At 38.7% G+C, this 14,420-nt stretch overlaps 3 protein-coding genes across 5 annotated transcripts; 1 reads left to right on the plus strand and 2 right to left on the minus strand.

Moving 5' to 3' along the window:
* Positions 1–2,865: 2,865 nt before the first annotated feature.
* On the minus strand, positions 2,866–7,689 carry LOC116171692 (transcription factor Sp4-like). 3 transcript variants are annotated; one of them, XM_031488660.1, is made up of 6 exons: positions 7,326–7,689; positions 6,637–6,940; positions 4,161–4,757; positions 3,357–3,961; positions 3,167–3,310; positions 2,866–3,115 (listed from the first exon to the last, which is right to left on the minus strand). In XM_031488660.1, the coding sequence occupies exons 1-6, from the start codon at positions 7,377–7,379 to the stop codon at positions 2,996–2,998; spliced, it is 1,824 nt and encodes a 607-aa protein (XP_031344520.1). In that variant the 5' UTR covers positions 7,380–7,689; the 3' UTR covers positions 2,866–2,995. The 3 variants fall into 3 exon arrangements, with proteins under 3 accessions (XP_031344520.1, XP_031344521.1, XP_031344522.1); XM_031488661.1 differs by having other exon boundaries at positions 4,161–4,739; positions 7,326–7,687; XM_031488662.1 differs by lacking the exon at positions 7,326–7,689 and adding an exon at positions 7,175–7,276.
* Positions 7,690–9,414: 1,725 nt separating this feature from the next.
* Positions 9,415–11,253, minus strand: LOC116172182 (phosphatidylserine synthase 1). Its single transcript, XM_031489334.1, has 2 exons — positions 10,913–11,253; positions 9,415–10,865 (listed from the first exon to the last, which is right to left on the minus strand). Exons 1-2 carry the CDS (start codon positions 11,098–11,100, stop codon positions 9,719–9,721), a joined length of 1,335 nt encoding a protein of 444 aa, XP_031345194.1. The 5' UTR covers positions 11,101–11,253; the 3' UTR covers positions 9,415–9,718.
* A 918-nt stretch (positions 11,254–12,171) lies between these two features.
* LOC116172479 (modifier of mdg4-like) lies at positions 12,172–13,583 on the plus strand. The gene is made up of 3 exons (XM_031489702.1): positions 12,172–12,508; positions 12,553–13,027; positions 13,075–13,583. The coding sequence occupies exons 1-3, from the start codon at positions 12,326–12,328 to the stop codon at positions 13,539–13,541; spliced, it is 1,125 nt and encodes a 374-aa protein (XP_031345562.1). The 5' UTR covers positions 12,172–12,325; the 3' UTR covers positions 13,542–13,583.
* Positions 13,584–14,420: the final 837 nt, after the last annotated feature.

Consider the following 14,420-nt stretch of genomic DNA (forward strand, 5'->3'; position numbering starts at 1 on the left):
CCCAATCTTGGAACTGTTTGACATTATGGATTCTACAGGCTACATTCTATAAGAAAATTTTTTTTCCGGGTCGATCTGAGACAATTTTTTTTTCGGGGTTCAAAAAAAGGCAGTGTATAACCTTCCTTTTTACCAAAAATCGACTGCACCAAAATTTCTCGGGAAAACACTTTTTCTTATTAATTTGGGTGCGTAGAATCCAAATCAATTCGTACCTTTTCGATCAGACTTCTCAATTAAAAGTTATAGACTAGAAACCAATTTCGAAAAAAAATTCAAAGGGCTGTAACTTGTGAACTAGTAGCCCAATCTAGGAACTGTTTGAAATTATGGATTCTACAGGCCACATTCTATTAAGAAAATTTTTTTTCCGGCTCCATGTGAGACAATTTTTTTTTCGGGGCTCAAAATTATTAACACGTTTCTCTAATTGGGGTTGATATTTTAATTGAAGTGTTTTACAATGAATTTATCATTTTTTATCGTAGCATGAAAGTGCTGAAATACAATGATAGGCGACGCACCTCGTGTGGATTGTATATTTTGTTACTTTTAATTATCAGCTGCAATTTAAAAAAAAACTGTATGGTAATTGATTTTCGAGAAAGGGAGTACTTTAAAATGTTTTTGTGGTGCACCTCAGAGCTAACCCCCCCCCCCCCCCCCCCCTTCATTACTACACTAATACTTTAATGGCCAGTAACCTATGCAATTCCACCTGGCCCGCCAACTTCATTACTACACTAATACTTTAATGGCCAGTAACCTATGCAATTCCACCTGGCCCGTAAGTACCCAGTCCGCCCCTGCCTACTCCAAAGCGAAGTCAGGCCTGTTTTTGCTACCTTTTAGAAGCTATATTCTTATGGTAACCCTGGCGTCTGGATCGACATCCCCAATTTGTTAGGCTCGGTGCTGATGTGGGGAGCTAGAGGGACGAATTTACATTCTTCTGACATGGAGACTGATAAACGCGATAAAGCCGTGGGGAGGATACCCCTTAACCTATATTACAGGTCATCGCGAGACTCAACAACACACTAAACCAGAAAGAAAGGTCAGACTGGCCCAAATGGTCCACCAGCTTCAACCCTGACCCAGAGGCAGGCTCCTAGAGCTAATTCCGGTCAGGTGTACCAACGGGTAAGCGGCAGAAATCGCAATAACACCCAACCGCCACCAAAGGCGGGTGTCTAAAGCTGCAGCACCGCAAAATTGTAGCTACACGTAATAATAAGCTGCCAAAAGGCAACTCAAAGTAGCGATCATATAGATACCATCAATAACCCGCCTTTTGATGGGTAGGCTAACGGCTAACCAGGCGGATATATGGTACAAAATCACCTGGCCCAGGTTATTAACCATCATCTGTTGGTCGCCTTAAACGGTGCGACGCTAGCACCCACATAAGTTCAGGGGTTGGAGGGCGAGATACTAAAAATATCGTGCAAGAACAACCAGTTCCTGGAGTGGTTGGCAACCTCCCACAATTATGAAAGGCTGTTAGCGCAGAAAGATTGCCTTTCTCAGGCTGTGGGAAGCTGCCTTCTCGGTTCCAGGGGGAACCTAGCGCCCTGATGGCGTTCAAGTGGCGCATGTAAGTGGTGCAGAAATCCTGGGCAAAAGAAGGCAGCTGGTGAAGGATATTTCTCTTATTTTTGGAAGGTAGTTTTGACAAATTGGTAATAGCACAAATACCATATATAGAACATGAAGCATTAGTCTAGTCCTCATTTTTAAAAATGAAATAATGAATAATAGAATTACTGCAAAGCATTTTTTTTGTGAAATTCAGTTGTTGAATTCCACAGTAGAATATCGGTTCTAAAATTATAGCTAGTTTTCATCGTTGGTCCCTACTTTAACCAGTAGAGAACAAGTTAAAAAGTAATCGTAAACGATTTACATAAAGCGCATTTCAACTTGCATTCATTTCCTATTTGTAAGATGCAACTTTTGTTAAAATTGTAAAAATCCGGCCACAAATATGAAAGATAGCGTTGCATAATGTGCAATCCATTTTGATGTCCTACTTCAATTTCAGTTTATAAGAAGAATTTCATTTCAATGCTTTTCTAAATAAGAAAGTTGGAACTGCGCATGCGCAAACCTAAATTTTGAAGCTAACGTTAGATTTTCCATTGTTCCAAGTGGCTATGTATCGAATTTCATTTAAATCCCTCCATAAATAAGAAAGTTGGCACTGCGCATGCGCAAAACCAAATTTTGAAATTGGCGTTAAATTTGCTTTTATTCCAAGTTGCTATGTATAAAAATAAATAATTAGTTCTTAAATTGATCTCGAAGAAATGTCTAAAATATCATATTATCCATGTAACAGAGACTTCGCATTAATTCTGACCAATGAAATTACTAGATTACTAACTTGTAAAATTTTTACACGTCAGCTGTCAGTTTTACAAGTCAGTAGCGTTTAAAGATAACGTTTACCCGTTTGCGTTTTGTCTTGTTAATCAACGTTTACAACTGAGTAACAAATAAAATTATAAACGATCTCTAGGATCGTTAATAAACGGCAAAAGTGTAAAATTATGGAACATGTAAAAAACGGTTTTTTTTTTTTTTTACAATAACTTTTTTTGTAAGCGGTACAGAAAAAATTCCTTCCTTGGTGCAAGACTCGACACCATAACGAACCAAATAGCGAAAAAAGTAGAACAATAGCTCTTAAAATAAAAAACTAGTAGCGTCTCAAAACGAGCGGACGGACGGACAAAGTGGCCACAATAGCGCATTTTTTTTTAATTTTGAAATGCGCTAAAAATGTGTGAGGTCTTCACATAACTGTTAGCTAAATATCTAGAATAATTTATGTTGACGGAGCGCCTTCTGAATACTTACAAAGTAATAAAAATATTATATTTAACATTGTAAAAATGCTTTTACAGAATATACAAAACTTCAAACATTAATTTAAGGATTAACTTAAATATTCGCCTAGTTTATTAGAATTTGAAACAAAAACAGGGGACTCTCAACTATCTAGCGTATCCGCTATTATCAGATCATCTTCGGTTGCACTAATCGTGATCATCATCTTCTCTTCATTGCTCGAACTATCCGAGGAAGCGGACTGCGTCGATGTCGCCGCCTCCTGTAGAACGGTTAAAGATTAATGCGGAATTCCGCCAGGGTGGCTGCTCACCTGAGAATAATTCAGCTGCGTGATCGCGTATTTTACGTTTGACTTTCCGTCTGTAATCCAAACTTGAGGTTTGGGTTCTTCGGGCGGTTCGTCGGGTTCCCACTGCTCTTCCTCTCCCTGTTCGTGGGCGTCGCCGTTTTGTTTCTGCGGGGAAAAAATTGAAATGTGGGAGGAATGAGTGGATATTTACCATTATTCGTTGTTTTTGGTGAGTTTTGATGTGTTTTGAGAGGTGGTCGGATCGCATGAACTTTTTACTGCATTCGGGACATTGGAAGCGTTTTTCGCCGGTATGTGTGCGTCGATGTCGTTGCAGTTCGTCAGATCTCGTAAAACGTTTACCGCAGAATAACCACGTGCAGACGAATGGCCTCTCGCCTGTGTGCCACCGGAGATGAGCGCGCAAATGAGAAGTTTTACCGTACACTTTGTTACAGCCCGGAATATGGCATATGTGCTGTTTTTTCCTATCACTGTGTCTTTCACCTTCGGCGCAATTCGGACATGTACAAGCGACACGCCTCACTCGTTGCTTCTGTAAACCGTCTTGGCTAATATCACTAACTTGGGACGAATTTATGTCTTGGGTTGTCACAACGACACTAGGCGCTAACGCAGGTTGTGTGGCGGAGGCGACGCTTTGTAAAACCTGCCATTTACTAGGATCAGTTGCGGCGGAAGAGACGCTTTGTAGAACCTGCCATTTACTAGGGTCCGTTGGATCCTGCTGCAACTGCTGGCCAACTGCAATCTGCGGCGCTGCTTGCTGTGTGATGACTTGTACGTTTCCCAGTCCTTTAATTAACAGGGTTCAATTGTAATTTCATTGTCATGGGTTGTTCAATGGTCTCCTTGAACATCTGTCCCCAGTTCATTGGCCTGTCACAAAGGCATAGATGTTACATTTGGAGTACTCTCTGATAGTTGGACACCAATGAACAAACCAATACTGGGTAGAGTTGCTCAAGTTCTTTTCATACTTATAGCCACTCACCTGGAATATTTTGTACAGTTGGAACGCCCTGTATATTGGCAACTTGCACCACATTTCCGACGTTAGTTCCCCGCACTTGTTGTAAGTTTGCAGGTATAACCGTGAATTGCTGACCGTTGGCGGCTGTGAATGTCAACGGTTGTGTTGCCGAATCGGCTTGTACTGTAACAGTTTGGGAAGCTACAGGCGTGGGCGTCTGTTGTGACTGACTAGGTTGTGCTGTGGCCGATGCGCTTGCAATTTGGACTTGCTGAAGCTGACCACTTGGCGTAATAATACTGGCCATTTGAGGAACTATCGGTTGTGCCTGTATGATATTTGTTGGTACGGTCGCTAACTGTACGGGAAAGTGAATGGTTTGGTAGATGGTTTGACCATTCGCGGACGATATCGGTACTTGTACTGGAATTGTTTGTTGCATTGTAGGGAATTGTACCACTTGTGGTAGCGACGGACGAACTGCAACGCTTTGTCCATTTGACAGCTGTACGGTTTGGATGTTCTGGAGGTTTGCTGGAAGAACGTTTGGTGCGCGTAGGATTTGACCCGGACTGAAGATCTGTTGTGGTTGCTGGCTTCCTATAAAAACGCATCTACCTAAACGATCCAAATTTACAATTGAAAGAAGATATTAAATACGCTCTTAAGGAGAAACGCAAATTACTCCTAATATTACATTAATTTTATCGCAGTGCCTTTACATTCCCCGTTTTATGATAGCAATATTGTGGTATTTAATAACATTTTGCATTTGACGAAATAAGAATTCCAATACTGTCTACAAATGTATTTCTCATATATTACAATAAAAAAAGTGCAATTACTTAACTACGAAATAAAAGTACAAAAAAATGTTGCCATATTTTCCGAAAAAGGATGTACGGTCATTGACAAAATTTATAACCCCTTTACCACCTCTGCTAGAGGGTGGCGACGCTTTTATTGGCGCAATCATACGCGTATCCAATAAAGACAGCAAACAAGTAATTTTGACGTATTTTAAGGGTTGATCGCAACGTAATATTCACTCAGCTAGTGGAATGCGACTGTTGTAAGTATGCAATTGGGGTGACCGCCAATAATCTGAACTGGATTAAAATCTTTTTTCTAAGAGTAATTAATTTTATTGTATTAGGGGAGGGTGCAGGGTTGATTGCATCTTGTCTCCGGGTAATAGGCGATATGGCTTTATTGAAATGTACTTGGTGTAATTGCCGATCGCTTGAGACATATGGGAAATTGAAATATCTTCTCTAGTACCTAGTGATTTTTGTGCATTTAGGGCTGATGGCAATCTCCTCCTTTGGACTAATGGACCAAACGTTTGAGTCCTACCAGTAATCTTTGCTTCTGACTTCTGAGCGTGTATGATTAACTTTCTCATTGTCGTTAGTCGTACGAAAATCCTCCTCCCCTCTGGCAGTGGGCGGACATTTTATTGTAATTGAGGTAATTTCCAATCAATAAAAGTTATAACGTCGATCTGAGACAATTTTTTCTTCGGGCCTCAAAAAAAGGCAGTGTATTATAACCTTCCTTTTTTACCAAAAATCGACTACACCAAAATTTTTCGGGAAAACACTTTTTCTTATTAATTTTGGTGCGTAAAATCCAAAACAAATCGTACTTTTTCGATCAGACTTCTGAATCAAAAGTTATAGACTAGAAACCAATTTCGAAAGAAAATTCAAAGGGCTGTAACTTTTGAACTAGTAGCCCAATCTTGGAACTGTTTGAAATTATGGATTCTACAGGCCACATTCTATAAGAAAATTTTTTTCCGGGTCGATCTGAGACAATTTTTTTTTCGGGGCTCAAAAAAAGGCAGTGTATAAGTAATAAAACTAAAAATCCCTTTTTTTCCGAGAGTGACTATAATGAATTATTTGAGCTTCACACTATTGGTTATGATAAGTGCCTACTTAATTCTGAGCCAATCGCTTGAGTAATTATTGAGAATTTGAAAATGAAATTGTTAATATCCTTCGCATAGACATACAATATATGGAGTCTACTCTTCTGTATGTATTAGGTACACTCCTTCCTATATATAAATACAAATTAATTGAGAAATTCACTCTTAGAATGTTTATGGTGCTAATATATTTAGGTTGTTTATATTTTATTTTTTAAATTTCGAACAGACAGACGGAATTCACGCAAGTATTCGGTGTCTCTTCGAAATAGGTACGGTAAAAATATGAAATGCAACCGAATATTAATTTCAAATTCTACCACCGTTAAACTTATAAATGGCGATGAGGAGGCGCTTATAGATTCAAAATAGAAACGTTATCAAAGAGTATTATTATGTATTCTTTGGCGTTAAGTATAAAGAAAGTGGTACCTAGATAGGTATAGTTAAGTGTACGTTTAGAAGATGGCGACACTGAAGCGCACAAACTTCTAATTAGTTGAAATTCAAAAAGACGTACTTTAAAACCCAGGTAAACATTTTCCTTCTTTTAAGTTTTACCTGCCAAAGACATCGCAGGTATGAATAGCGCTTCCTGTCCGTCAATGGTGACAGTCTGCATCGGTTGCATAACATTGTAGGCCAAGTTCTGTCCGGCGGCGCTTACGAGTTGCGCTCCTTGCTGCTGTAAAAGTTGTTGAGGTATTCCCACGGGAACGCTAACAACTTGCGGACTTCCGACAGGCAAACTTTTAACAGGGGTGGGCGTATTGGACATTGTAGGCGTTGGTTCACTCGAAGTGGGTCCGATCTTGCTGCAAGTCGCCGCTAAAAGCGCGAGAGGTGAAGGGGTAGGTTTCGTCTCCTGCAAGTGAAAGGCGGAGCTGTATTGCATTCTAAATCATACCCGTAATCTAATCGTACGATACGCATTTCCTTTTGGTAACTGACAAATCTTGGGAAATGAGAAAATCTGAACAGCAAAAATGAACACAACCGGCGCATCCGGGTTAAACCGACCCTTTGCGACGTATTTTTAATGTTAAATAAATGGTCGCACTTTTTCATTTAGAAGCAACAGCTAAAATTTTGGTATCACCTGAATTAGAAACTCAGTCCCGACCCCTGGGTTGGAGCCCAAAGTTCGACCTCCTCTCCAAATGGGACACAGAAACACCCACAGCCCACTTCAATCCTTGCCCGCCCTACAGCTAGCTCTTAACTATAAAAATAACACAAATATCAATTACCTGAGATGCGTTTTGCACGTATTCAGATTTCGTCGCTTCGTCTTCAGAACTCATTATTATAAACAAGATTGAAATGTTTCTGCATGTTCATTGCACTTTGTTTAATAATTGATTGTTGTGATTCTGGCTTTCGAACGTAACTCTAATCGATTCTTACTAAAAATATCACTTTACGCACTTTTTTTTTAAATGCGGCAATTATCTTCGAAAACTACAATGCACAACCCGTTAATTTAAGGGGGATAATAAAATTTGCACGATTGGGCGTGATGCTTTAAGAACTATTCTCTGGGTGAATTCTCTAAACGCAGGCGGGCGACCATCACAAACCACGCCACTCTGTTAACGGGGCCAACCTTGTTACTACGTCATAGGGGGCTCGCATGCGTATTAAAAGCATTCATTCAAATTGCAGTATACCTTTATGCCTATTTATAATGAAAAAATGGCAAATTCCTCCATATACTGACAGCAAGCAAAGTTAATTACTCACACGCACATCGCATATTGCAATTTTTACCGGGCAATTACAAATTTAAAGATAAGAAGAAGTGGCGGGCAAAGGGGCGTCAGCTGTCATCCAAATCGCACCCTCCCCTCAAGCCCCTATGCAACTGGTTTATAAATACCACATTCTCAAATCGCCGTTTCGCCTTTCTCTACATTTGGAAACTGCATTTCGATAATAAAAAGCGACAATTCTCGCATTGCTGTGTGATAATTAGACGACAAATATTAGTCTAGTAAAAGAAAACCGCTAAAACGATAGCCCTAATAGGGGCTGGACACACGGTCTACTCCCGCAAGGGTGGCAATGGTTACGCCCACCTATAATGCACTTAAATTTCAAAAACTCCAAAAGAAATGTACCTACGTCTTGGTGAAATCGTTGTACAATTTCCTGCTGCTCTTTGCGTTACAGGTAGATGCACCAAAGCCAATTTGTCTCAATTATTACATAAAACAAATTTTAGCGGGTTAGTTGCGCGAATTGACGATAGATGGTCAATGCTCGCGTAGGAAATAATAATCCATATTTTTTCTCCCGACTTTAATTTATATTCGTTTTTAATTGACGTACGTGTATAATTGATACGAATATGCTGATCCACACAAATAGTAGCAAGGGAATTAAAAAAGCAGTGGCGGAGCTCAAGGAAGGGGAGGGGACTGGTCTTTGAGTTCACATTGAGAATATAACTTAGGTATTTGTTCTACCTAGAATTGGAACAGAATTTCCAGGAGGATAAAAACGTGAACGACGCGTAGGGACTGTTTGGTGCAATCTCTAATGAAAAATGTAACGCCAGACTTCTTTAAATGGAATGTTTCTGTTTATACTCATAACTTTTAAGGTAAAAATTGATTCCCTACTGTGTTGGGGTTTCCCATTTTTCTGGTAAGATACCTGCAGTCCTCCATTATCCCAATAATCGATGAACACAGTTTACCCAAACACGTGAATGACCTATAGTTTCTCTATGCCTATAGGCATATAAAAACAGGTGGTTGTGTCATAGACGTATTAGGAAAGTATGGTTTATAATCGATTTTGAGTAGTCCTAAATTTGTTTTGACTTCCAGTTTTTTTTCTAACAATTCCACAATTTGTAGTACTCTGGTTTTGTATAAAAACCGCTACGCAGAGGATAGGCAACACACCATGCATTTCATTTTTTCAAAACCTGTCTTATTTTTAAATAAAAAAACAATATTCAAAAAAGGGTATATAAAGACTCTTGGAGTTGGGTGCACACTTAATGGTTAAAAATAATTGACATTTTGACAGTGTATGACTGATTGATAACTTTAAAATTACAAATTGCTGTACAAACGTATGTAACTCTCAAAGGAAATACGATGGACCATTGCTTTATTAGTAAAGTTTTGGTTTGGCCCACTTTGGAATCATGTCTTTACATATCCTGTATTAATGAATAGCCTGTCTATAATGTTCCTATACTGCAACACTTCTAAAGATGGAAACATTTTATCGCTTTGGTCTATGATAAAAGCAGCCCACACTGAGCAAGTTACAGTTAACATGGCAAGTTCTAAATCTTTGACATATACATTTAACACAACACAGTGATCTAATAAACTTTTTATTGCTAATCAGTTTTACAATAAATATGGCAACAAATTCCTCGTTGGTTCAGAGGTGAAAAACTGAATCCTGTAAATACACAGTGGATCTTATGTCATGTGAGCCGTATGTTTAATTTATTTATAAATGATTTACCGCTAAATTGAAGATCACTTTTGCAACTGGTACAAAATGGCATATAAAAATAAAATACACCAACTTGACTAGATGATTGTTTGGAAACAGGAACAACTTAAACATAATCAAAATAGTTTATTGTACACTAAGAAATCTTATCAACTGTTTTTTAGTCTTCTTTTTCCATTGACAGTCGTTTAATATCTGCGAATGTAACAGTCGGTTTATGCTTAACTGGACTGACCTCCTTTGAAGCTTCATTTTGGCCTTTAAAATGTCTATCCCATAAAACACATCCAATCACACATAATACTGATATCAGCAACTGTATCAGTAACCAAACAATTATGTTAATCGCTTGAGTACGTTCGAATAGCTCCCGGCCATGCTTGATACACAATAACGCTTCTGAAACCATGATGCAACCGTAAACCCAGCACTGTGTTCCCACCCGCTTGCATTGAGTATCTGTTACATAAGTATAGTATTGTCTGACCGAAGGAGCAACAAAAACCCCAATTAGAATTAAACGACCCGTAACAATCGGATGGGAGGGTGGCATTTCGAATACATGCTTGAGAAAGAACGTATTCAACTCTGAGATTTGCCAAAATAAAACCAATTGACAAAATGCGATCACACGCATATACGAACACTTGGGATCCAACCAACGAACAGACACCCAACTTTCGGGCGTAAACTGTAACACTGCCCTCTTAATTTTACCCGTAGTCGTGTGAATATCGCGTATACTAGTCCATTTGTACTCTCTCATCTCCAACATTTGGCATATCCTTAAGCCACACCAAATTCCAAACCCGTTACAGACCAAAACGTCCAAAATCCACGCATCCCACCAGCATTCGATAAAATTTGGTAACAAATGTGCGAATGCTATTTCTGTTATCTCCCACATGCAGCTGATTGCCCACAGTATCGCATTGTGACGTATCAAAATGGCTTTAAACAACCAACCTAGATAGTGACCAACAGCGAATATATCCAAGTGACTCCAGACCCTTTCTATTGTTATATCAGAACAATTAACTCCATACTCCTTTTCCATATCAATATGGAAATTTGCCAAGTTAGGATCAAGCCATAAGAATATGCTTCTTACGGTCTTGTAATTTTGAAATAACAGAAATAAGATCGCTAATAAATATAGCACGCTTAAACCGAACACAATCCTCCAAACTGCAGGATGTGGTCTGATAAACGGACCATTTGGAAACGCCAATACGGAAATAATTAAAAAGAAAAATATACAGCACAAAATTCCATCCCAAATGTTGTTCTCTATATTACCATTATCCCTAAAATACAAAAATATAACGACAAAACTGGTGATGTAACGAATTACCTAACAAACGCTGTGTATATTACAATTACTATTGTAATGCCCAGTAATGTAATGGTATGCGGTTTATAGAAAAATTCTAAGGAAATATCATCTACCTGCTTCTCGTTTATGCTTGTAAAACTATCGTGTCGGATCCGTGTTGTACTTAAATTATTTAAGGACGCACTCTTGTTCTTCACTGTAGCCATTTTTGGTGGTCCAATAGTATCATCGATTTTAAAAAATTACTGTTTCAAGTCAAAGTTAAAGTGATAACTTTTTAAACTGCTTTGGAACTAATTTGAGGTTACATTATCACATTATGTCGGACACGAGCCACTTCCATCAGTCCTGCAATATATGGCTGCAATCAATAGAGCGTAATTTATCTACAGTGTGATTGGTTTAACAACAGTCGTACGTCATCCACAGATGAAAAAGCATGGCAATTTGACCGATTTACAATGTAAATAGCCTTCAAAGTTTATGAATGATAATGACTACCAAATCACACACACATAAATATGGACTTTTCATAAGCGGAGTCCCACCAGGCAGCATTTGGGCACACCAAAGGCCCATTGTTCCTACCTCCTATCGCAACTAGGTTCAGGGCCCGTTCCTCTCAATAAAGGGTAGGACCCCGTTTAGCCTAAGTTGATTTGAAACATTCAAATCAGTTATTTGGAAGTACTACAGAAAGTGGTCGCCCCTCGAGTTCGTGTCCGTGTTGCCCCACTCAACATGGTGTGCGTTAGGTTTAGCCAACCACAAGAGGGAGTCCAGATAGGCTGAGCAGCCCACCAAGCGCCTGCTCCGTCCTCTCCCATCTCTCAGCTGAAGTTTTAGAACTACGAGATCCCTTAAACAGAAGACAGCCATTAGACAAAACTCCATTCGTCTATCGACATCAATGCTAGTTCTAGGGTTCAGTTGGTTGTCCCTCTTGTAATGTAAAGAGTTCTCCTTCTGGCCCAGACATGAATAGTTGTGAAGGTTGGCTGAAAAAAGCGTAAAAGAGAAGTGAAGTGGTGGTACCTAAAGAATGCGATAAAGAAATGCCATGGAGCAACGCAAGGGGTTGGTATGGAAAAGTAATGTGAAAGAGGGTTTAAAAGTGATGAAATACGAAGTTTTCTCAATTAAATTGACACTCGCACGGCATCGATAGAGCAAATGCTCCTGGGTGTTTGATGAGTTGCCTATCTTTAATAGAGAAATGAAAATCTCGGATATTCTGTGCTGAACTGAATGCAACCAATATTATGCGTGTTATTGAACTTTCCTAGTGAGAGTTTTTTTGGAATTTAGGTTACGAAACTCATGTTCTCATACATTTTTTGAAATTCTTTACATTCAAAAAAGTCATTCCATAAAGGAGACTTACCTGCTCATTTATTTATATTGTTATTGTGCGTTATATTCTACGAAATAATGGCTGTTGAACAATTCTGTCTTAAGTGGAACAACTTTCAAACTACTCTCATAAATGCATTTGGCAGCCTTCAGAATACGGAAGATCTAACGGATGTAACATTAACTTGTGAGGGATTCAAAATCAAAGCCCACAAAATCATTTTGTCAGCTTGCAGTCCGTACTTTAGATCGATCTTTAAAGTAAGTGTGTCACAATTTGCCGTTGTTGTACGCCCAAATTTTAGGAGAATCCCTGCCCACATCCAGTTGTTATATTAAAAGATGTGTCGTACCAAGATTTGATTGCCGTACTGAATTTCATGTACCAAGGAGAAGTTTTAATAACGCAGGATAAGCTTAGTTCTTTTTTGCAAACTGCAGAAGCACTTCAGGTTTCCGGGCTTGTTGGCAATATGATTTTACGCGATGTTCCTAGTAAACCTATGAAAGTTCTGCCACCTCCAGAACTTAAAACACCTAAACCAAAAACGAAGCACGAAGTCATTTCAAAGACTTCAAAGCCAACAGAAAAATGTGACACTATTATTAGTGACAGTATAAAGGTTGAGATTTCCGACGATTTGCAAAGTGATTACAATTGCAATGACAAGGTGGATATTTACGATACAAGTGGCATGCAGAAACTGCCAGGTTCTATTTTGGAAGCAGCTTTAGAAGTACAGCCCAGCATTTTAGAACGATCCTTAACATCTCATTCGAGTATAGTTTTTTAATTATAAAAATGTACATTACAGTTTTGTTTACAGGTCGATCGCCTACTGTTCCTTATCCCTTGGAAAATGTTACAGTTGTCCAAGAATCTCCACCCGATCATATAGAAACGGATAAAAAGGGCGTTAAACATAAAATATTGGAGAGTGCACTGTCTCCATTTCACACAGTTGATGTTTCGTCATACTTGCCTCAGCAAAAAGTGATAAAGGTAGATGATACCCACCAAAAAGACGATGAAGGATCGATGCAGGAACTACCTTGTGATATCTCTGTATTAAGAACAACCCCTGATAATCAGCAGCCCCATCACAGCTCACAATGTGGTAATTGTCCTCACTGCGGCAAGACTTACTCAAACCAATCAGCTTTAAAGTATCACGTCCGTCTTGTACATTCGGACTTGACAAATATGTACTGTTGTCATTTATGTCCCGAGTCGTTTGACTATCGAGAAGGTTACAAGAAACACATGGTAGAGGCACATAGTGTACGAAACTGACGGCACTTTTTCTATTTTTACAATAAATTTTTTAAAATATTACCAATTTTGTTTTATTGTTCAAAGAGTGGGCAGAGAAGTAAAAATGTTTCAAACATGGGAAAATATTGAACTCTATGGGATAATAGGCAACACACCAAGCTGCTATGACTATTGGTGCACCATATGTACATATAAAATCATGTTTCCAAATTTGTAATTTTGAATTTGGTGCGGCCAAACTTACATAAACGTTGTGATCTGATCCCCAGGCACATACGTGAGAGAATTTCTAAATCATTTCCTGGGGTCTACCAAAACGCTATTTTCTATTTTCATGGATTTCTATCCTGATTTCTATAAAAGAAATGTGAACGAAATACTATATACCTACAATTTTATTTTATTGGCGCGGCGCATAATTCGCGCCTATTTTCCGCACAATTATGGAAATAGTTATTAACGAGCTCCTAAAAGCGAGTTTATGATTTTGGACTATTTGTCCGTCCGTCCATTCGTACGCCCGCCGTCTGTGTAAATGATAACTCGTGCGAACGGTTTCGAATTTCCCAATTTTGTTTTCAGCATTATGTTTTTCATCACCCAGGGAAGAAATGATTAAATTTTCAGTGATCCAGGACCTCGTTTACTATATTTGTTATAAGTTTATTTACATATGGGTCTGGTAAATCAAAGATTACATGAACGAGTGAGATGTTTACTGCCTAAGCGTAGCTGATGCAGGAATTTTGAAACGAGTAACGTAAACTGACGTACCTAACATACAAATAATGTAAAAAACTTTATTTCTTTTTTATATTAAAATACATTAAAATTTGAAATAATTTTTTATAAGAATCTCGTACCTACATTGAATAAAAGCAAAAGTCGGCTAGGTAC

Source organism: Photinus pyralis, unplaced genomic scaffold (assembly GCF_008802855.1).
Source record: "Photinus pyralis isolate 1611_PpyrPB1 unplaced genomic scaffold, Ppyr1.3 Ppyr1.4_LG5, whole genome shotgun sequence".
Classification (NCBI taxonomy): Eukaryota; Metazoa; Arthropoda; class Insecta; order Coleoptera; family Lampyridae; genus Photinus; species Photinus pyralis.